This window comes from Vulpes vulpes, chromosome 7 (assembly GCF_048418805.1).
Source record: "Vulpes vulpes isolate BD-2025 chromosome 7, VulVul3, whole genome shotgun sequence".
NCBI classification, from domain to species: domain Eukaryota; kingdom Metazoa; phylum Chordata; class Mammalia; order Carnivora; family Canidae; genus Vulpes; species Vulpes vulpes.
The window spans coordinates 45,542,821-45,566,101 of NC_132786.1; the positions used below are offsets into that span (position 1 = coordinate 45,542,821).

The 23,281-nt window shown below is 36.2% G+C and overlaps 1 protein-coding gene across 50 annotated transcripts in view; it reads left to right on the forward strand.

The window, feature by feature from the left end:
- Positions 1 to 663: 663 nt before the first annotated feature.
- The window catches only part of PCM1 (pericentriolar material 1), an 80,330-nt gene continuing 57,712 nt past the window's right edge, over positions 664 to 23,281 (forward strand). For 5 of the 50 annotated variants that reach the window (XM_072763657.1, XM_072763646.1, XM_072763654.1 and 2 more), the window contains exons 1-10: positions 735 to 1,076; positions 2,601 to 2,670; positions 5,544 to 5,707; positions 11,259 to 11,437; positions 12,144 to 12,261; positions 13,944 to 14,189; positions 15,287 to 15,556; positions 16,237 to 16,407; positions 16,596 to 16,712; positions 22,214 to 22,391. In XM_072763657.1, the coding sequence (XP_072619758.1) occupies positions 12,166 to 12,261; positions 13,944 to 14,189; positions 15,287 to 15,556; positions 16,237 to 16,407; positions 16,596 to 16,712; positions 22,214 to 22,391 (1,078 nt within the window). In that variant the 5' untranslated portion in view covers positions 735 to 1,076; positions 2,601 to 2,670; positions 5,544 to 5,707; positions 11,259 to 11,437; positions 12,144 to 12,165. Of the gene's footprint in view, positions 1,077 to 2,600; positions 2,671 to 5,543; positions 5,708 to 11,258; positions 11,438 to 12,143; positions 12,262 to 13,943; positions 14,190 to 15,286; positions 15,557 to 16,236; positions 16,408 to 16,595; positions 16,713 to 22,213; positions 22,392 to 23,281 lie in introns of all 50 variants that reach the window. The other 45 variants (XM_072763666.1, XM_072763681.1, XM_072763686.1 and 42 more) reach the window with 18 other exon arrangements.

Consider the following 23,281-nt stretch of genomic DNA (forward strand, 5'->3'; position numbering starts at 1 on the left):
GAGAAAATTCCCCAATACTAAATTTTGATTAAAACCATCTGGTTCTTCCAATTTTTCCTTATTTTTTTTTTTTAAACGAGAAAAATCTGTCCATATACCGTTCTTGATAGAGCTACTGCCGAGGTGGGAGCATGAATAAAAAGAGAATTCAGAGACTTAGTTTTAAGAGAAAATTCCCCAATACTAAATTTTGATTAAAATCATCTGGTTCTTCCAAAGGAAAAAAAGGAGGACATTAATCCAAGGTGGTGTTCATCCTTAACATTTAGGATTCTCCCCGAGTAGCTAGCTATATGGTTAATTGGTTTACCCAATTAGCTTCCTATTATCAACGGCCACTGTGTACAGTCAGGACTAGTTCGTTGCTAAAGGGCCTTCTGCTTTTCGTCTCTTCGTAACCCGGATGTGGGTGGGCAAGAAACAGAAGACGGACTTAGGTCTTTCTCCCCGCCCTGCAGCGGGATCCGGAGCTGACAGCCAGACGCACAGAAACCCAGGACGAGCCTCCGTTTTTTCCAGCTGAGGAGGAGGCCCGAACTCCCTTTCGCACAGATCGACGAGCAGCGCCCGCAGGTCCACAGCATGCCGGGATTTGTAGTTCTCCCTCTCGCGATGGACGCGCGGACGCCGATAAACCAGGGTCGAGTTGGCATTCTGGGATATGTAGTCTCCGGTCGTTCCTCTGCGTCAGCGGCGCCGGGCTCAAAGGGCCCCCGAGGTGACACCACAGGCTCGGGCGGTCACGTGACTCCGGGCTAGCGCGTCGGTCGCACTGCGGCTCCCGCGCGGCCGAGTTCTCGCCCCCGCGCGGCCGTTGCCGAGGCGACGGCGCAGTCTCCCGGCGCGCGGCCCCCTCTGCAGTCCCCCCCCCCCGCCCCTCTTCTCCCACCACAATGAGATCTAAGATGGCGGTGGCTGCGGCGGTTGGCGCCGAGTAGCTGAGGTAGAGAAGGCGGCCATTGGGCCCTAGGCAGCCGGGGAACTTGTGGGCGCTCCTTGCTGCGGTCTCTAAGGTGGCGGGTCGTGGGGCCTGACCGCTACTCTACCTTCGGCAGGAGCGGCGGCTTCGTTTACAGGTAATGCTGCGCGTCCCCGGCCCTTGGCAACGGAGGGCGGCGCGGCGCAGGGGCGGGAGAGCAACGGCTCCTGGACGCGCGACCCCGTGGGGCCCGGCGCCTGGGTCTTCTAGCTTCCGGCGTCACGTCCCCTGGGCAGGCGGTCGGGCCGGAGGACGTGGGCTCGGTCTGGGCGGGCCCCGGGGGACGCGTTGGTGGCTGCAGACCCCCCGCCCGTGCCTCCCCGCCCCTCATTTTCTGGCCCCGAGGAGGCCGCCGCCCTGGGGCTCGGGGGCCGGGGCTCTAGTTGGGGTCCCAGAGCGGCCGTAGCCGACGTGACCGCGCCCCGCCCCCAACCGCACTCCCAGACTCCCTTCTGGGGGGGCCGTCGGCGTCCGGATTTTGGGGTGCAGAAGGCCGGGTGAGGAGCGCCGCCGCTTCTGCGTCGCGCCGTGAGCCGCGCGGGGTGTTTGCTGTCTCGGGGATCCTCCGAGCAGAAGAGCGGGACGGCGGGGTGGGAGTAGGGGCCTGGGGGGGAGGCGCCCCCGACTTGGGCGAAGAGGTGCTTCATGCGGCGAGCGGGAGTAATCGAGCTGTCTGTGCTGTAGGACCGGTGAGAGGGGGCCGAGGATGGGGGAACGTAAACGCCGGAGTGGGGATTCGGGAAGCTTTGCTTGCTCTGCAGAAACTGGCGTTTGGGGATTGGAGAACAGGCCCTGCTAGGGAGGCGGGTCGCCCAAACTTTTCGTCCAGCGGCCCACTCCGGAGGACCTCGTCACGTCGGATATTTTTCTTTCTCTTTTTTTTTTTTTTCTTTTTTTCTTTTTGGCGGGTTTGAGGTCTGTGTCGTGCGCCCTATGAGGAACGGAGGGTAGTTTGGCGCTGGGAGCAGCGGGCTCGCCGGGCGCCCCTGCGGCCCCCGCCCCACAACTGCCCTCCAGACTCCGCCCTCTGGTATTCTCTGGTTACTGGAGTGGGTGCCCTAGGGCTTCTGGTGCACCTGCTCTTTTCTTTACCGTCTCACCTTCTTGGTGAGAGTCCTGGAAACCGTTGTAAGACGGAGTGTTTAAACTGAAGGTAGTAAGCCTTGTGTGTCACTAGCGACAAAGTTGTTTCCTTGTAGGTGGCTTTCAAGGAAAGAAACTTTATTATTATTGGATATACAAAGTTCTTGAATGGTTGGGAGTGGCAGAAAGTTAATGACAACAGGAGCAGTAAACTTTGGCATGGCTCTTTTCAGGATAATTAGAGTTAACCGTTTTTACCACATCCCAGAGCAGCTATTAACGTATCACTTTGTTGGGTAGAATCTTAGAAGTTTGGATAATTTAAACATTTACGTAGATCACGTTGTTTTTTCACAAGCACTAACGTAACCAGTCTAAAATGTTGATAAGTTGGATTTTTCCTTTTCTGTTCATTTTTTAGATATTTTAGGTTGTAAATATAGTGTTTGTTATTCTATACTCCATAGTATAAGTAAATTTACTAAAGTGGTTTTTTTGTTTGTTTTTTTTGTTTGTTTGTTTTTTAAATCACAAGCAGGCAACAGCTTTGAAGCCTGAAGCAGGGAAGGAGCCATTTCTGAAGTAGTTTAAAACTAGTTTTTAAACAGGTAATTTGACATTATCTGTGTTACTGTTTTTTTGTTTGATAGTTGGAGACTTTAAAATGGAGACTGCTATCAACATACCAGTGCGTGGTTGAGGACCCACTCACTGAATTTAGTAAACAGACCAGGGGTTGCTGCCCTGTGTGCATTGCTTTTTGGCATGCCACTTTGGTCTGCTTTCATACTTTTGCTAGAAAAGAGCCATGTCATTCCTAATTATTAAATACTGGAAAAATTTAAGCAATGCCTTTTGAAATGTCTTTGTCTTTCCAGAATTTCTTCAGGTCATTTGAGTTTGGATTTGTCCTATGACAGCTATTGGATTGCCTCTCTTTACAAATCTATGTAATTTTAAGTCCTTTTCTACAACTTTTCTATTAGTTGATTTTAGAAATTTTTATTTACAGATTCCTCTACTTCTTGAACTTGTTACATCCACTTTTGATTGAAGTTTTGCTTTTTTTTCTTTTAGGTGTCTAAAATTAAAGTTTTTATGCACAGTGCATTATCAAATGCTGGTTATGTAGAGATACTCTCTGACCAGCAAAAAAAGTCCATGTAAGTTCAGAGGGAAGTTAAGTAGTTATTTGCCAAGGGCAGCTTAGAAATTAAATGATTCATGGATGAGGATCAGAAGAAATTTTTGTTAAGTGTTTAAGAGGTAATTGCTCTTTAAAGAAGTGTCAGAGTCTGAATTTAAGTCCACTGTTGAAATTTTAAGATAACCCATTTTCAAAATATAATCTAATATATCTTTGCTTTCCAGGAAAGCAGATAAGTCCTTTGTTCCTTTATGAACTAAGCTAACATGAGAAAGTACAGATTGGCAGTTGATTTATCTCTTTATTACACTTTTCAGTATTTTTTTTAATTGGAAGACTAACAGGACAAGAAAAATAGAACTCAGGGAAGGTCAAATGTTTGTGTATTAGAGTTCTTGATACAGCACGCATTTAGTAAAATAAAAGGAATTATAAAACCAGTTATAAATAATTATTTTTTTGACACATTATGAAAGATGTATGAGATGGAATAAAAAAATAGGGCAATTATGTTAACTCACTTTAGAAGGCCTTGATTTTCTCATTAGAGGATTTGACCATTTGTAAAAGAGACAAGTGTATTTGACACTTGGGAAAAATAGAAATCACACTAGGGAATTCATTTAGAAGCCAACAGAGTACATTGTAATACATTCATCTTACAAATTTAATTGAGTGCCTACAGTGGGTGACTTAATGACTGTAAAGTAGTGGAGATATGGCGGTGAGCAAAGCAGGCAAGGTGCCTTATCGAATAAACCTACGTTTTGAAAGTGTTCATTTGTGTATGTGCAGTATGATATAGTGTACCTTAATAGTGAACATAGCCAATGACATTTTATAACTATTTTTCTGCTCTCTGACAGTTTGCGAGTAGAAGCAAAGAGCAGGTAGTGGGGTTTATCCAGAATTGAATTGATAGAACGGTTAAATCAGTGAGGAATTCAAGGATGTTTGCAAGGCATTTTTGGAATGACTTACTTGGGCTTGTGTATGGGGTTGAGTAAAGAAGCAAGGGATTAATGGATTCCTGGAAGGAAGAATGACCAAGGGACCGGAAGTTTGCAGCAGGGCCAAGAGCAGGTTCAGGGAGAATGATCAAGTAAGAAAGTGAAATGCTAGGACTTAACAATCAGAAGGAAGGATTTCAGAACTTCAGGACCTTGAACAAATTGCCAGTCCAGAGTGAAAACTGTATTGGAATAGAGAAGATGAGATAGACATTAGATCTCAATTTACAGTCTTAGAAAAATCAGGAAAGTAGGAAATGACATGGAGGATGAAACCATGAGCCAGTTGTTACCAAGAAAAGTGCAAGACTGTCTTGGAGAGGATAGTAGGAAGTGGTACCCAAGGGTGAGATTTTGATGACTAATTTGTTCAGAAGAGGAAGATGAAGCATTAGTTAAATAAGAATGGTAAATGTGATCCTTGTGAATCTGAGGGACTAGGAAGAGCAGAACTCCTTTTAGAAAGGATTGCTGAGGAAATAGTGATTTTAGAGGGATTTGGAATTATATTGAACCTGAAGAAATAGGAGGAACGTTGGGGGACAGATGGGGGATGTATGGAAGTTTGTAATGCTCTAGTGGAAGGGGATAATAGGAAGCTGTTACCAGTGAGTATGGGACTGGCAGTGAGTATGGGACTGGCAGTGAAGACTGAGATTCCAGGTTAATGGCGATAGCAGGGCCTGCAGATTTATTTGGGTGTTATATGTAACCCATGACAAGGAAGTGATAGACTTTGAATATAATTGTAGGGAGGGAGATGTCTTAGCAAGCAGAATTTTTTTTTTAAATTTTTATTTATTTATGATACTCACACAGGGAGAGAGAGAGAGAGAGAGAGAGAGGCAGAGGGAGAAGCAGGCTCCATGCACCAGGAGCCCTACGTGGGATTCGATCCCGGGTCTCCAGGATCACACCCTGGGCCAAAGGCAGGTGCCAAACCGCTGCGCCACCCAGGGATCCCTTTAGCAAGCAGAATTTAATTCACCTCGTTGTTGTCACTTCTCTAAGCAAGTGTATATTTTGTTGATGTGAAATGTTCTACACAGAATAACTATACCATGAGATAGACCTAATGCAATAATTAGTACGTAGTTCTGATATGGTTTTTATTGATTCAAATGGACTGTTATGTTTTGTTAGTCTTTTTATCCTCCTTCCCTCAATGTCTTAACAGGTTTTTTGTTTGTTTGTTTGTTTGTTTTTTAATTTGAAGAGGGTAATTACCAAGATATCTTAAGTTCTAGAAAGTCTAGAGGGTCTCAAATTGAAAGTGCTGTGGGAAAGATCCTGTGTGATTTTTTTTTTTTTTTTTTTTTTTTAGGTACTTGACCATCTTAAGCACAGAGAAGAAATTGAGAAGTTCCTCAAATGAAACTGACTAAACAACACCTAAAACCAAATACTTACTCATTTTCTTCTCAGTTTCCATTAAAAGTGCTTAATACATTTGGACACTGTATGAAGACTTTCAAAACCGTGTACCAGGTATTTTTATAATTAAAAATGAAGTAAAAGAAATATTTCAAATAATACAAACTTTAGAAGACTTGTGCTGATATATAAAGTACCACCTTTGGTTATTTTGTGACTCTAAAAAAAAAAAAAAGTACTTCCTACATTATTATTTGGATGAGTATTTCTGAAATCTTCATTTACAGTCGTCAAGATGGTATTTCCAGAGATGGTTAGGAGTAATTTAATGCCGTTTCACAGATAATATCTGAATTTAAAGAATTTAGAAAAATAATGTTTTTTCTCTACTTGATTATTTTTTTCTTTATATTCTTATTTCAAAGATTAACCTTAGGTCAGTCATAGGTATTCCTGTGGCAATTAATACTGTAATTGAACACACACACACACACTTTTCTATGGTAAGAGTCCTGTGGCAGGATTTTCTTCAATAAGATCAGTCATGGAAAGTTTGTAAATGCCATAGTATTTTTGCATTTTGTACCTTTGCGAGAAAAGGGAGCCAGATAAGGCTCTCAAAAATAGCTAAATGAAACTTAATTAGTTGCAGCTTAGTTTAGTAGGTCATAGGATGGGTAAAAGTGCTTGTTTAAAGTAGAAGAATCTTTTATCCTTAGTTCTTCCCATACTCCTCATCCATCCGTTATGCTAATTGTTTACCAGTGGTTTCAGCTTTTCCATCTTATTGTTTTTCTAATAAATCTGCCTGGCAAGATCTCTCTCCACCCCTTGAATGGATTCAAAGGAGTATTTCTACCCTTTGAATACTTTGAATACTTTTGAGCACTGCTGGGGAAAAGAAATCCACACTGCAGATTAGTGATTTCTCTGCTCTCCTGAGTCCTTAGTGTTGCCCACAGCCATTCTCCTTTACTCCTCTCACATCTCCGACACTGCTGTCTCACCCTCACATTTAAGAATCAACTCTTTCTACTTCATGTCACTTAGAGACTCTCTCAGCTTCCTGCCAACAGATCTGCTGACTAGCCTCTATCTACTTCCATCCGCCCTGCTTTTGTTCAACAAAAGAGGTGTTCCTCTGTCTAAAGCTAGTCATTTTCCTTAACACCCTGAGTCCCAGTTGCTCCCGCTTTTTCAGAGGCCACATATTATCTCCTTTCTTTTCTGCATCTTCAAGATCTTTCTCTACTAGCTCCTGGCAAACAAATTTTAAACATGCTTTTAACAAAACTTCTTTATACCCTTCTCTGCCTGTTTGCCTTCACAGACTAATTCCTTGAAAAAATTACCTAGTGACCTTTATTTTTGCCCTTTCCCATCAATAAGTGCTTTCCAGTTAATGGATTGACCCTCCTCACCCTGCTGTAATTGCTCGTACCAAGGTCATTAGTAACCTCCTTGTTGCTAAATCCAAGTTGGCACTTACCAGTACTTTTTTTTTTTTTTTTTTAATGTGACAGAGTAACATCTGGCATTCTTACCAATAACCTCCTCTGTACATTTTCACCCACTCTCCTGGTTTCCCTCCTATCTTTTTCTACCTTTAGTGCCGTTTTCTTGTCTGTTAAATATCGGTATCCCTCTGGGCACAGTCTTACTCTTCTCTCCTCCCTGTGCCTGCTGTACCACTTCAGGTACCTTTCTTAGTAGAATGAGTTGCATATCTCTCTCTAGCCTAGATTTCACCTCAAACCCAGCATGGCTAAAACTGAATTCATCATTTCTCAACAAACACCTGTTCCTTTTCCAGTCACTGTGAGTGTATCATACACCCAGTTCAAGCTCAAAACCTAGGACTCAACCTTGAACAGCTTTCTCACTGCCTCATCTCCCACATAATAATCACGAAGTCCTATTGATTCTACCATTGGAAGCCTACTTGAATTGGTCTTCTTGTCTACATACCTAGTATTTTGATTATTAAAAGTCTTCCCATATAATAGTTTAATAACAAACTATTTGAATAATAACATTAATGTGTCTATAGAACAAAATTTAGAAGGCAGGCATAGGGGCAGCCCGGGTGGCTCAGCGGTTTAGTGCCACCTTCGGTCCAGGGTGTGATCCTGGAGACCCAGGATCGAGTCCCATGTTGGGCTCCCTGCATAGAGCCTGCTTCTCCCTCTGCCTGTGTCTCTGCCTCTCTTTCTCTCTCTCTCTCTCTGTCTCATGAATAAATAAATCTTAAAAAAAAAAAAAAAAAAAACAGGCATCATTTCTAAAGGTCACTTGAAGGTGGTTAGAGAGGTTGGCTTGAAGAAGAGAAATCCCTTGCCTGTGTTTTATAGGGGGAGTTAATTTGCCCTCTTAGGTAAATCAGCTGTTATTATTTTGATGTACATGCAATTATTTCTTTAGCTTCATAGTAATACTCCTATAGGAATATACCTTTTATTTTTATTTTATTTAACTTTAAAAAAATTTTTAAGGAGTGTGCCTTTTAAACACATTTAGTATCAGTAAGTCACTATTCTATCCTCATGAGTATTTATCTCATCACAGTGTAGCTATAGACAGTTATTTATTCTGTAAATTCAATAGATTTACGTAGTAAATAGTCTTTAAAAAGATTTTTAAGAAATTTGACCTGTTTTTCCCAAACTAATATTTAGTTTATAAGCTGTTTTAAAAACTTAACCTTAATAGTGTTCATAGTCATGTAGCCTATAAATAGGTTCTTAGAAGAAGCTCTTCATTTAGGGAAATTCATCATAATATAAAAATAAAATGTAAACCATTCTCTCTCCAGTATATTTTTAATTTATCTTAAAGTAAATTTTATTACTCTACTAATAGAAAGCGTTAGCATACACTATTTTAGGAAAAAATTGGTATGTAGGAGTTTTACTTGAATATCTTAATAATTTTCCATTTAACTTATATTTTACAGTTAGCTTTTAGCACTTTTGAAGATGGTATTGCCTCTACTGCATATGGAATTTCTGCAGTACCTTTTCTTTAATATTATAAAATACATTGGTAAATCTTGGAAATAGGTGCAAAATGATTCATTTAAATGTCATTTCAGTTCACTGGACATACCTCTATGGATATCAATTATTTTGTAAAGTTCTTAAATATATTTCTAGTGTAAAAAATAATGCAAAATATTACTAAAAATATATGAGAAGGCAGGAAAAATTACCACATTCCTACCCCCACAACCAACAGTTGCTTTCATGTAAGCACTTTAGTATGTATTCTTAGTTTTTTTTAATCTATATGCAATTTTACATTTCTTTTTTTCCTTTTATACTCTATGATTTTATAAACAGGCAATATCGTTCAGCCTTCATACTTATATTTTGAAGGGTACTCTTGCCAAATAGCATCCAGCCTATGTTTGACATTTAGTTTGTTTTCAGTTTAGCACAATTGTAGCGTAGTCCTGCATTATAGTCCCTTCTCCCCCCCCCCCCCCCCCCCCCATATTTAAGTTGTTTTCTTGTATTAGCTGTGGAGAGAGAATTACTGGGTCAAAACTCAGTTTTAGGTCTTGATGCAGTATTGCCAAAATACTTTGCAGAAAGGTTATGCCAGTTTATACTCTCACCACCATGGTGACTGAGAATTCGTTTCCCTTTACTGTCATCAGGACTAGAAAGTATGTGTAATGTAGCAAATTTAATGGTCCCTTATTTTAATTTGCAGTTGGACTTCATTAATATTTTTATCATTTTCTGTTTACTGACTTCTTTTTAAATTACCTGTGTATACTTGCCTGTCTTGGGTTTGGGTGTGTGTGTGTGTGTGTGTGTATGTATGTGTATGTATGTGTGTGTATGTATTTTTGTTTTTTTTTCCCCCATGAATTCTTTGAGGTAAAGATATTGACAGTATATTTCATATTCTTTCAGATTTTTCCCGTTTTATCATTTACTATTCTTTACAAACGTAGGATTTACTTTTATGCGAAAAAAAATCTGTTAAACCTTTTCCCTTTTATTTCTGCATTCCATGTTTTTGAGATTTTGATTTTTAAGTCCCATCCTGTTTTCCTGTCTGTTGTTTGATTTTTTAAATCTTCCTTATCTGTTTTTAATCTACTTACTCTCTTGGTGTTTGGTATAAATAAGGCAGCCTTTTTCAGCTGGGAGGGAATTAAGCTCTTAAGGCATCTACTGTTTACTGTGGATTAAAACCTCTTCTATGTCTGGAATGGTACTGGGTATGTACCATCCTTGAAGAATTGAAAAAAATTGTTACTGAGCTCATTTTTCTGTGTTCTGTATTTGAGATGAAGGATTCTAGTTGAGAAATGCTATATGAAATCTCTAATCTTCAAAATTGTTAGCAAATTGTCTCAATAATTGAATAATCCTGTATCATCCTACATCATAGTATTTTTATGAGGATTACATGACAGAATGCTTATAAAATATTTAGCATGGTGCTTAGCATATAGTGAACAAAATAGGTGTTAGCTATGATGATTTTTCCTCATTACATTTTTCTAACTGGGTATATTTCAGGATTTCGTGGGGGGGACTAATACTAATCTAATCATTTAGTTACTCAGTATGATTGAATATCTCTTGGGACTAGTTTTCTACCCTCCCAACCTCTATTGCTACTTTTGCTTTTATTTTTCAGATATTTAAATTTTTTATACTGACTTGTTTTGTCACATTCTAAGAAGAATCCCTTTGGGAATTCATTAAGTTCATATTTAGAAAAAATGGTATGTTTATAATTGTCTTCCCATCAGGGAAGATAGTTTATTTTTCTACTTAGTGAATTTTCCCTTACACTGTTTTATAGTTTACTGGTGTTTTTTTTACTTGGGGCGAAATTACATTATTCCTAGATGTTTTCTTTTTTTTTTCTTTTTTTATTTTTTTTGTCACTATTACAAGTGGCATCATTTTTCTCCAGTATATTTTCTGTGTGCTTGCTGGTGATATTTTGACATTCTCTGTTTTTTAATGCATATTTTTTAGGAATACCACCTTTCGTCTTCTCAGTGTTAATATTTCTGTTTCATATTTTTCCATTTTGTAGAACGTTAAAAACAATGCTAAATAACTGATATGTGCCATTCTTATTTTGGTCTTTATCTAATAGAGATGTCCTTACTGTCTTAATTTAATATTATTGGCTATTGGTTTAAAGTATACTTCTTTCAACTCCTTAGAAGATTATTAAAGTAATATGTGCTCGTTAAAAAAACCCACAAATAGTGTAATAATACATATAACTGTAAGGAAGCATCAGTGTATTTGTACTTTAAAAAATTTTTTCAAAAAAAAATTTTTTTTTCCAAATTAAGTGTTGAATTTTATCACCATTTTTTTGAGATAAAAATTTAACCTCTCTGTAATCTATTACTCTATGTATATCTATTATTCTAGTAGATATTCTAGCATTAGAACATAGATAATTCCTAATTTGTCATGGGTGGTAATGCTTTTAATTTTTTCTCTAGTGAATGGGATAAGTTAGGATCTTATAGTCAAAGCAACTTGGATATGAATTTCTTTTGACATTTTTAGCTGAGTGACCTTGGCAAAATTATCTAACCTCTTTGAGTATTAGTGTTATTTGTAAAATCAGAAACCTGTTCTAACCATACTAATGGCTTTCTCTGCCCCTTGGATTCTAGATAAAGTTATCTGCCCATCTCTTTCACTCAGTCTTTCTCCAACCTGCGCAGTTCCACATCCAGTGTAAAACCACAGTCCTCCACAAGGTTATGTAGAAATCTCATTTCTGCTGATCATCTCTGCTTCTGAACGTCTGCTTCTACCATTCCTCTTTCTGTTTCTCATCTCTTTGACCCAGGTATGAAATTCAGTACCTTCCTTGACATTCACAAAATTCTTATTTTGTTTTGTTTTGTTGTAGTGGGGAGAAATTGTGACTTTGTTAGACCATTTAAGATTTAGGGAAAACTGAGGTAGAAGCAATACAATTTAAAGCAGTAGGCAACATTTTTCTTAAATATTTTAGGCCACTGTATTTTTGCCCATTCACCCACCTAGGCCTGCTTTTCTCTCTCCCTGCCTTCTCTTTATCTTGCTTACCATATGTTCTGTTAAAACCAAACCTTTCTCCATGCAGAGCAGTTCTACCCTCTTTGAAACTTTGACACCAAACAAATTCCCAGGTCTTTGGGAATATTAGGCTTTTTTCCTAAGAGCTGTTTTGGTTCTAGCCATTATAAACTTTTTTCTACATGATCATTGCTCTGCCTTTTAAGACTGTGTTCAATTAATTAAATAAAATAGCCTGGAAAGCTTGCAGGCCAATACACATAGTAGGTATTTTGAAGTTTTCCTTCCCCTTTCCATCACTCCAACAACTTAACTTCAGTCAATCATAATGTGTATATGGCAGCTAAATTGATTTGTCTATATGTGGTTGATACCACCACTTTTTATTACATAAAATAAACTTTGAGATTCTTTTATATCACTAAGTTTCAGGAGATGATTTAAAAATTAGAGTTTGTTTTTATATGTTAAAGATGTTTTCACTTATTTTACAGAAAATTAATTGGTAAAACTAGGATGGCCACAGGAGGAGGTCCTTTTGAAGAAGGCATAAATGATCAGGATTTACCAAACTGGAGCAATGAGGGTGTTGATGACCGACTCAACAATATGGTATGATAATTTATTGATGGTGTGTCATTAATTACTAATGTTAAAACGAAACTTTCCCCTGACTTAGCCAAATCAAATTCACTTAGACATTTTATAAACACATTTTTTTCTTGTTGACCAAGACATTAAATAGCCCTGAGCTATTTGTTAAACTAGTTGAAGACATTTTTGTTTGCAGGTAACAGATATCAACCCAAGTTAGCTTAAGCCAAAAAGGAGATTTATTCTAAGTGTATAAAGATGTTTTATGGAAAACAAGTTAATTAAATGAAGCTGGGTTTTAGGAAGGGGTTAGAAAAAAACTAGAAAATTGTCAAAAATTGCACTTTCACTGCCCTGACTTTTTGCTTCTGAGTGCTTTTGCTTAACATAACTTTCTTTTTGCAGACCAGCTTTCTCTCTTCTCTGGTTTAAATATTTTTTTAAATTTTTTATTTATTTATGATAGTCACAGAGAGAGAGAGAGAGAGAGGCAGAGGGAGAAGCAGGCCCCATGCACTGGGAGCCCGACGCGGGATTCGATCCCGGGTCTCTGGGATCGCGCCCTGGGTCAAAGGCAGGCGCCAAACCGCTGCGCCACCCAGGGATCCTTCTTCTCTGGTTTATATGGTGTACTATGGCTGACCTTTCATTCTAAAGTTTTTCAGTTATCACTACAATTATATACTGACTAGTTATCTTTTAGTTCCAATTTGAAATTTTAAAGTATGATTATCCCACTTTGGATTAGAGATTATGCATCTCTTTTCCAATCATCAGTGGCCAGGAAGGGGTAGGGTAAGTTGAACAACAGGTTGGAAAGAACACTCAAACATGGATTGGGGTGGGCGGACAGTTCCTAGAGAATTAGTTGTGTTATAAATGAGGAGAGTATCCCAAAGCGTTGTACGGTAGTAAAACTAAACAGTTCTTTCAATATGGGTAAGGTAAGAATTTGTAGACCTTTTTGTTGAATGATCTAGGTTATGTGGGTATAACTAACTAAAAAAAGAAAAAAAAAATGTTTTCCTGGTAAAACATGAATCGTTTTTGTTATTTCATGTCAGGTCTTATATAGTACATTCTTGTCTATGAAAAGTAAGAATAGTTCTGTTTATTGGTTACTATATGCTAGGCACCATGCTAGTAGATATTTTATAAATGTCATTTTTAATCATGTTTTAAAGGTGTCACTATTTTAGAGATTAGGAAACTGAGACTATGGGAAGTTAAGTAAATGGCCGAGGGTCACACAGTGAACATTTCTTCAGGTAACAATAATTACTTTAGGATCCAAGTTGATTCTAGATCTGTCTTCTTATACACTGTTTTTAAAGGAGGCCAGTAAAGGTATCCATAATTATTTTCACTATCCAATTTATAAATAGTAGGTAGCCATTTTAGAAAATGCTTTTGAAAATATTCAGACTGAGTCTGTGGTTGGATTTTGGGATTTATGTTTGTTAAAAATCTATGATAGAAAGTAATTATTTTCTGAAGGACCATCTGTGAAGTTTAGGTTAGATGTAACGGGGGGAAAGAAAACACAGTAGTAGAAGTAAATGTCTGTGAGGCTATATGTTTATGTGAAAAATGTTTTTGTCATTTTTATCTTTAAGACTGACTAAAAATTTTTAAGCATATAAAATTACTTTCCTGGTTTGACAGAGGCTGGATTAACCTGTGCCTTTACTTTTTTAAAGGATTGGGGTGGCCAACAGAAGAAAGCAAATAAATCATCAGAAAAGAATAAGAAAAAGTTTGGTGTAGAAAGTGATAAAAGGGTAACTAATGATATTTCTCCGGAGTCATCACCAGGAGTGGGAAGGCGAAGAACAAAGACTCCACATTCGTTTCCACATAGTAGATATGTGACTCAGATGTCTGTCCCAGAGCAGGCCGAACTAGAGAAACTTAAACAGCGGATAAACTTCAGTGATTTAGATCAGGTTTGTGAAGTATTTTAAAAATGAAGTTATAACTATGGGAAATATTTAGAATGGGTTTAATAATTTGTCTTAAGAATAAAAAGTGAGCTCTTTATTTCCTTATTCTTAATTTCTTCGTATATGGAAAGAATTTTAATTGGTGGTGGTGGTATTATGTGCTTTGGAGGACAACAAAGGCTTTGTTTCTAAACTTGCTAAGGACAACTCTTTTGTGATTTTATTTATTACTTCTACTCTATGACTAATGTAAATCATTTCATCATGAAACTAAATTTTACATGTTAGTAAGTGAGTAAGATTGCTATTAAGCAACAGGGAAGATCCAGTTTAGAATATTTATCATTGGCTAAGTGTGGGATGTTCTAGATTACCTCAAATTTATCTATCTAATTATCTATTATTTATTTATTTATTTATTTATTTATTTGTTTACCTCAAATTTAAAATAAAACTGTGGTTGGTTATAATCACTGGAATAAAATTTGGAACTTGATAATGATAATGATAATGAACTCTTAACAGATGTTTTATTGTCGACATATGTGCTTTAGAGAGAGAAACAGTTTACCAAATATGCATAAAGCTATGTTCAAGTCTGGTACGATGATGGTGGTCATCATCTGCCATTTAGTTGTCTATTTACCAGTTACTGAACATTTACTACATACCAGGCACTGAGCTGAGCAGTTTTTCAGGCAGTGCTTCATCTAGAGAGATTCTAATGCTAATGTTTATATTAATTAAGATCTACTCATTGGGTCCATAGCCCATACAGAATTTGGTAAACAAGTATGATTAGCAATGTAAGTTATAAATACAGTTCGTAGTCCTGGTACTTCATTTAGATTGATTTTCCTCATATTCATCAGTTGAATTCTGTCTGACAAAATGAGGAATAAGAGGAGTTGTTGATCAAATTTTGATATTTTAGTAAAAGGCTTTTTTTGTAGATTTGAATCTTTTTTGAATCTTCGGACAGAGCTGTTTTATGTTTACTTCCTGAATCAATATCTGATGGTGAAACTAAGAACATTGGCATTTTTTTTAATTATTGAAAAATTAATGTTTGTGGGATTTGGTTTCTTTTTCATTTGTAGAGAAGCATTGGAAGCGATTCTCAAGGGAGAGCAACAGCTGCTAACAACAAACGTCAGCTTAGTGAGAACCGAAAGCCCTTCAACTTTTTGCCTATGCAGATTAATACTAACAAGAGCAAAGATGCTGCTATAAGTCCTCCAAAGAGAGAAATGATTGGGTCAACACAATGTAAAGAGTTGTTTGCTTCCGCTTTAAGTAATGATCTTTTGCAAAACTGTCAAGTCTCTGAAGAAGATGGAAGAGGAGAGCCTGCAATGGAGAGCAGCCAGGTGAAAAATGTTTTCTTTCACTCTTTCTCCTTTCACGAACTTCAAAGCAGAAATATTAAGAAATTTTTATTGAGTTATGCATATAGGAATTTTAGTTAGGTATTTCCAGACTCTCCTCATTAATCTCTCAGATTTATTCAATCTAGTATAAATTTCTTTTTACCCAAAATGATTGTAGAAATGGCATATTGTAAATTAAAGTCTTCTGTTTACCTGCCAGTGTCTGTGTTGCCAATTTTTAGTAGAGAGGAGTTACGATGTGAGTAATAGATTGTTTTAAGAATTTTCTTAAATCATTATAAGTACTTTCAAAAAAGTATTTATTATACTTATAAGGAAAAAGTAAACATTAGAAAAAATTTACATCAGTAGCAGTTTAAAGGCATGCAGTTCTGTAAATAAAATTTTTTAGGTAATATAAATTAAAACCAGTTGTGAAATTTATTTATTGAAAATTTTAAATTCACAGTTATTTTTTGGTTAAATTCTAAATATGATTCAGATCTTTTCCATGTATGAATTCAAATGATAAAACCTAGACACATCTTTGGTTACTATATTTGAAATAAAAAAATATGTAGAAGTGTTGCTGTGAAATGCATTATATTCAGTTTTACATATTCTTTATTTTCATGCTTTTTTTTTTTTTTTTTTTTTACTCCCAAATGTTTTTCATGCAGATTGTAAGCAGGCTCGTTCAGATTCGTGATTATATTACTAAAGCTAGTTCCATGCGGGAAGATCTTGTAGAGAAAAATGAAAGATCTGCTAATGTTGAACGCCTTACTCATCTAATAGATCACCTTAAAGAACAAGAAAAGTCATATATGAAATTTCTTCAAAAAATCCTTGTAAGTTTTGGACCTTTTAAGTGATATATTGAATTATATTTTTGGTATTATTAGTGTATACATATACTGATGACATTCTGATTCCACCCCAGAGGAGTTAATATGTTTTCAAAAAATTGTGCCATCCATTATAACATTTTCTTGCCCTTTTTAATAGTTGTATGATTTATACCACTAAAATATTTCAGGCTAGAGAAAATGAGGAGGAGGATGTTCGGACTATAGATTCAGCTGTGGGATCTGGTTCTGTAGCTGAGAGCACATCGCTAAACATAGATGTGCAGTCTGAGGCTTCAGATACCACGGTAAGCGGCTTTTTGGTAATTAAAAGTGCTGGAAATGAAGATTTAAATTTTTCCCCTATTTTTCAAGAGGATATCTTTTATAGGCATTCCTTAATGAAAAGTATATTTCAGGGAAGAAACCCTCAAATTGTTAATGCTGTATATATTCTTTTTAAACGTGGAAGTATTAAAGTTTTACTTAGTGACATTAAATGTTTTCATGGTTGATTTGAAAATCTAATGATTTGTGATCTGTTTGCAGATCTATTGGTTTCATTAAGCACAGCTTTACTCATTTTAAGAAGCATTGGGAAAGTTAAACTTCATCATGGATATAAGAGCTAGAAGTACAAAGTATCATTACTAAGTATATTGTCTCTTGGAAGAGTCCAAGTTCTTTTGCTATTGAGGACTCATTTGAAGGCCACTAGGATTTTTCATATCTTGGGCTAGCTTTGAACTGTAGCAAAACTAGATGACCTGAAATACGGAGATGAAGTTTGTACAGGGTACCATTTACATTATGATTTATTCACGGTGAGAAAAATACAATTTCTAACTCTGTAAAATGAACTTTATCAAAATACTATCTTTTGGAAAAATAATCAGGGATTTACAGAACTTTGAGGAAAGCTTTGTAAAATAAACTTAGTTCATAGAAGGTAGTGTGCTTCAAAACATGCTTTCTAAGCGTTTTTATTTTAGCAGGTGCAACTATAACCATGCACTAGTTAACTTCAAAACCTATTACCGGTAAAGCTTTTCTTATGAAATGATGACCATGTGTGTCTATCTTTTGTTTCTGAGATACGTTCCAAAATACCATTCAGCATGAGAAATTTGAGGGTTTGTTTCCTTTTAGTATTGGCCTGCATAGTTTCTTACCTGCATCCTTTCTCTTCCCTGCCCTTCCTAATTTGAAGAGGAAATTTGAATTTTTTGTCCTATATATTTTCACCAGGAGATAGATATTCATAGGACTTGATTCAAACAACTGTTGAAAATAGATTCTGTTGTGGGGAAATTGTTTGTCTGTTTACAGTGGTGCTGAGAATAATTTTTTTTTTTTTTTTTTTTTTTTTTTTGCTGAGAATAATTTTTTTCCTCGTATTTCATTCTAGCAGAAATGGAAGAGTTGGGGAATGTGGGTAAAGGAATTCTGTTGGGGAGGGGTGGGAAATGGTATAGTTTATTATTTTGATTTATATACTAGCATATAAAGTGTTCACCATGATGAGAATTTTTTTAAGCATAAAATGACATAATGAAAGTTGATATTAATAACAGAATAAATATTAAAATGTGCTTCAGTTGTATAGTTTGGAAATTGCCTAGGATATAATATGATACTTGATTATAGTAAGCATTAGTCTAGTCTACAAAAATTTAAAAGTCTAAGTTTATTGCCACTTGGGGGAGGGTGGATTGATTTTTAAAGAGATGGACTGGTAAAATTTTTGTATTTATTCACAAGGCTGGCTTGTATGTTAAACAGGAGTTTGTGTTAAGAAATTAATATGCTACACTATTTAATAAAGGAGGAATCTTTTAGTCTGAGAATTCGGCCGTGCATTGAGGACAAACTAGGGAATTCAGCTTCACAAGAACAGGTTTCAGACATTGACGTTACCACAAGTCCAAAAGGGAAAGGTGACAGACCTCCTCAGAGTGACAGGGAACTGAGGCCTGATAGGAAATATAACCGAAAACGTGGATTTCCCTCAAAGGTATATTTCACAATATTAATTTGGGAAGTCTCTAAAATGAGCCCCTCTTGTTCACATTTCCTCTTCCTTATTTGCCTTTCTGTTGTTGCTATTACTCTTAAATATATGTAAATATGTTATTAACATGGCTAATTATATTGTAATTCGCCCTAGTAAAAATGCTCTCCCTTAGTGTTTTTATTCTTCTCTGCTTTCTTATACTCCATGGGTTATGTGTGGCAGCCGTATCTAATTTGTGTTAACAAAGGACTTAATCCATTTTCTTTTTTTGCTGTTGAGAACTCAGAACATTCTTAAACCTTAACCATTAGTTGCCTTTTATTTCTTGATATTTGTATTCATGGATGAACATGGTACTTTTAAGTTTTGTTTTAATTCTTGCAGTCATTCATTAAAAAAAAAAAAAATGGAGTAAGCTATTAGTTTCCCTGTTTTTCTAAGAATGAAGTATTTTTATAGTGCTTTTTTTCCCCTTTTTTCCTTTTGTAGTGTATATTTTTGTTCTTGTTGAAAATGAAAACCTTTTCCATTCTCTTTCTTTTTTAGAAAAATACTTAAAAGAGTTGACCTGTTTGTTAATTGTTTCTGCTGGTTTATTTCCTCCAATTTTTGCTCCAAATATTCTTTTAATTTTCCGTGATTTGCATAAAGACCCTCAGGAAAGGTATAAAGACCGCTCTTTGTGTAGTACACTTAAAACAAGTTTCAGTGAAAGCATTTATAAAAAAGCGTTCATACCCATTTGGCAAGAATAAAATTCTATTAAGTATAGATTATACTAATTTCTTATGTTTTTTTTAGTAGCTTGTATTAACTAAGATTAGTCTTTATTTTGTTATGTACATACACTTTTTTCTTGCTGTTCGGAAACAACAAAGCCTCTAAGTATTTTTGCAGTTTTTTTTTCCCCCCGGCTCCTATAAGAATTTGAGGATACTGTTTGAAATCAGCTAAAATGATCTTACTATGAAGTAGTAAGCAAAAGGTGCCCAATACAATAGAAGAGTAAATTAAGTAGCTGATTATTTTTTAAAACTAGTAGCATTGGAAAAGAGAAAGTGTTATACAATAAATATTCTTTGGAACTTTTTGTTCTCTTTAAGTCTTCTGAACAGTGACAAACAGAACTTTTGAAGTAACTACAGCATAGTATCATATCTGCCAGTTTTTCTTTTTTTCTAAGGTGATATATTTATTTTTAAAAACCATTTTTCCATTTTTCTGTTTTTCAGTTTCCTTGAATAGTAGCCTTATAAGTGAATATTACTCTTTACTGAACTCTTTTATTGGAGGTTATTCAATTTGATTCTCTTTAATCTTTCGATTCTTACAGCTATTCTAGGGTAGTTCTTTGAATACTCTGTTCATAGTATTTTTTTTTTATTAGGAAAACACTCATTCTCGCCAACTGACTTTATTTTTCCTCTGCTGTGCAGAATTGTGTTGTCCCAACCTCACCTTCATTCCCTACTTATCCTTTTAAAATACCATTTTCTGTTAGGAAAGAATGAAAAAAGTTGAGATTCAAGGGCAGCCTTGTGAGTTGCAGCTTGATAGGAAATGGTTGATATTCTCCAGCTGCTTATAAGACAGAATCCATTCTATGGAATATTTTATAGACATAACACTTAGCATAATTTTAAAAAAGAAGTCTTCCGCAAGTACCCATGCCCTCATCATTTTTCCATGCTCTCTTTCCTGCACATTTGCTTGCAGCTTTTAGAAACTTTATAAAGCTTTTATTGATATTATCTGCTCTCTTTTTTCTGGTATTATTTTCATCATTTCTAGTTATTTCACGTGGCCTAATTTTGTCTCCCAAACCAGATTGTTTCCTCAGACATTGTGTCTTAGGTGTTTGTATTTAAAACCATGTAAAGCCTGTAATTTTGGGGCAAGCGTCTGGTGTGGAAAACACTAACCTACAACTTAGGAACCTGACTTGCCCTAACTGAGATAATTGGATAAATCACAGCTTTATCTTCTGGACTTATAGTTCCTCACCTTTTTCACATGAAAAAAAAAAATGGAGTACATATTTTCTGAAGTACTTTAAAGTTACAAATGTATATTTGGATCATGAATAATGATTGGAGGAACCTCTTGACTAGAGGAAAGGAAGATAAGAGTTTTCTGAAGTTGGACTGTTACCTGTATGCAACTTTGGAGTTCATGTCTAAGATATTTTTTTATCTGTAAACTAAAAATGTACATGTTGGAGGTGACTCAAAAAGTTTAAGTGAAAGTGAAAATATGTGTTTGAAGGGTGAATATATTCTTCGCTTCTCTTTTGGATTTCTATTCCATGCACCATCTGTTTGGCATGTTCTAATCCTTAGGTATTTTTTTTTCCATTTTCTCATTTTCTCTATATTTTACTGTAGTCACTTCTTGCCTCCCTCAGCTCAGATTTTCTGAGTATTAGTTTGAAATGTTACTTATATGGATGCAGAGTTTATTAAACAGTAATAAACTACTAATTTCAAAATTTGAGAATTCATTTTTGGATTAGTGAAAAATTTGAAGATAATTGTGTTTACTTAAAAAGCTCAGAAATCTTTACAATTTGAGTATCAGAGTTTTGCAAATAAATGTGACTAACAAGGATTAAAGTTCTTTTTAAAAATTTGCTTTTTAAAGGGTAAAACTCCAGAATGTTATTTAGTTAAACGCTTTAAAATTAGATAGCTTTAAGGTTACCTTGAGGTCTGAACTACGTATTTTTGAAATGGGAGGATTTTAAATTGGAATAAACCAGAACTAAGACAAATTTTGACAGGAATGAATGATGAATGTAAATGTTAGCAACCCTAACTCTGCTTGCATATATATACACACACACACACACACACACACACATATATATATATACATATACATTTTTTTTTTTTTGGCTTGCATAATGTTGGGAGAGAACTGAGTACATAGAAGTTAACTTGAAAAGGGCTTTAATTTTTTTGGCAATTCAAGACAACGGGAAAATCTTCAATAAGTACTGATTTGACCAAGATAGTTACTTATCTTCCATGTTCATGAAGTCTAGTCAGTCAGTACAGGATTGAGGCAGCACTGACTGGGCTTCCCTGATTTCTACATCAAATATTCCAATCATAGTCTTTCTACTTCGTTATGTTCTCAGACTCAGCTAAATGAGCATATTTTAAGAGAAAACATAAAATCTTGGATACAAAATATGAAGTTTTCTGCTTTATTTTATGCTTATAGAATGAGATGCAAGTAAATGAAAGCTATTTACATCAAGTTGCCAAGTAAAAATGTGTTTCTGCAATTTTTGTCCTTGATTAGAAAATAGTAGGTTTGTTTTTGTTTATTAGTGTTTTTTAATATTGCTTCTAGAAGTGGGGCAATATGTTTTTTTAGTCTGATCTTCAAGGATATTTTAGGATATTAACCTGGTATGATCTATTCTTCCTTTGCTGTAAGGCCTGGATTTGTGTGTGTGTGTGAATAGTAGCCTTATAAGTGCACACACTTGTGTGTGCTCACGTGCGTGCGCTCTTTTTTGACCTTCTGACTTCCTTTTTTATCTTGGTTAATTTCTCTTCATGCTAAGCTGTTGCTTATCTTTTACTGTGAAATTATCTAGCTACTTAACATGGCAGGCTATCTCTATGTCATCATTTTATTCTTACTCTTCAAGTCTACTAAAACTGTATCTGGGATTGTGTATTTAATACTAATTTATCTTCTATGTCTGTGCTATGCCATTGGTAGTTGAAACAAGAGTATGAATTTTAATGATCAGATATAAGTATTGTTGGTCTTATTTTCCAGGCCAGAGATCCTCAGCAGGAGCCTATGGAAGAGATAGAAAATTTGAAGAAACAGCATGACTTATTAAAAAGGATGTTACAACAGCAGGAGCAACTGAGAGCTCTGCAGGGAAGACAGGCTGCTCTTCTTGCTCTGCAGCACAAAGCAGAGCAAGCTATTGCTGTGATGGATGATTCTGGTATGCTACAGCCTAGCATGTTGTTATAAGCAAGTCTCAATAATGGTATTGCAAGGTGGATGCTGGTTATTATATAATCAGATCTTGATTGTTGACTAGTTTAGAAACCTACATATGAGGCTTACACTGTCCTGTGCTTTTCTATCTCTGGTTATGCAGAAAAGGTTGCAGGGACAACACCTGGCCATCATACTGTACCGGGCAGCCAGCCAGCTCGCTCTCCTTTTCATCAGAGAGTACCCTTAAGAGGTAAAAGGGGCAGGCTGTAGTTCTGTTTTTGTACCTTGCATTGATAGGGCTCTTCATGGTTTTTTTCCCCCCTTTCTGTACTCTATTCACTTGGGATTGCCATACTTTTCTAGCCTACCAAGGGAAGGTCAAAACCTCAAGGGAGACAGTGAGTATATTTGTAGAGCTGCTTTAGCTTCTGATGTCCATAGTAGCTTTGTCGTGTCAGGTGCTCAGTTGTATACACTAGTTCCTTTGAACTGTATTTATATTCTATATATAGCTTTTCTGAGACTCAAACTTTTTTATTTTTTTCACTTTTTCTTCTTCCTTTATAGCCATGTATCATTTAGGTAGAAATTGCATTGAATTCTTTAGTATTGAATCTAAATTTATAGTTTGTTTTATCATCTTCAAACCTGTTTAATTTTTCATGAAGTTGAAAACAACTTGTCACCTATTAAAACTCAGTAAAACTAAGGTATATTTTCCAGTCTGTTATCCTAGGGTACTAATAATTTATTTCCTGTGAACTATTTTATATTTTAGGTCCTCACTGAGGTTACCTTGTTACTACTCCATTTATGCTGCTGTCCACACCTAGTCCAGTGGCTTAGCTCTCTGATCTCTGTTACATATAATTTAATTATGCATTTTCATAT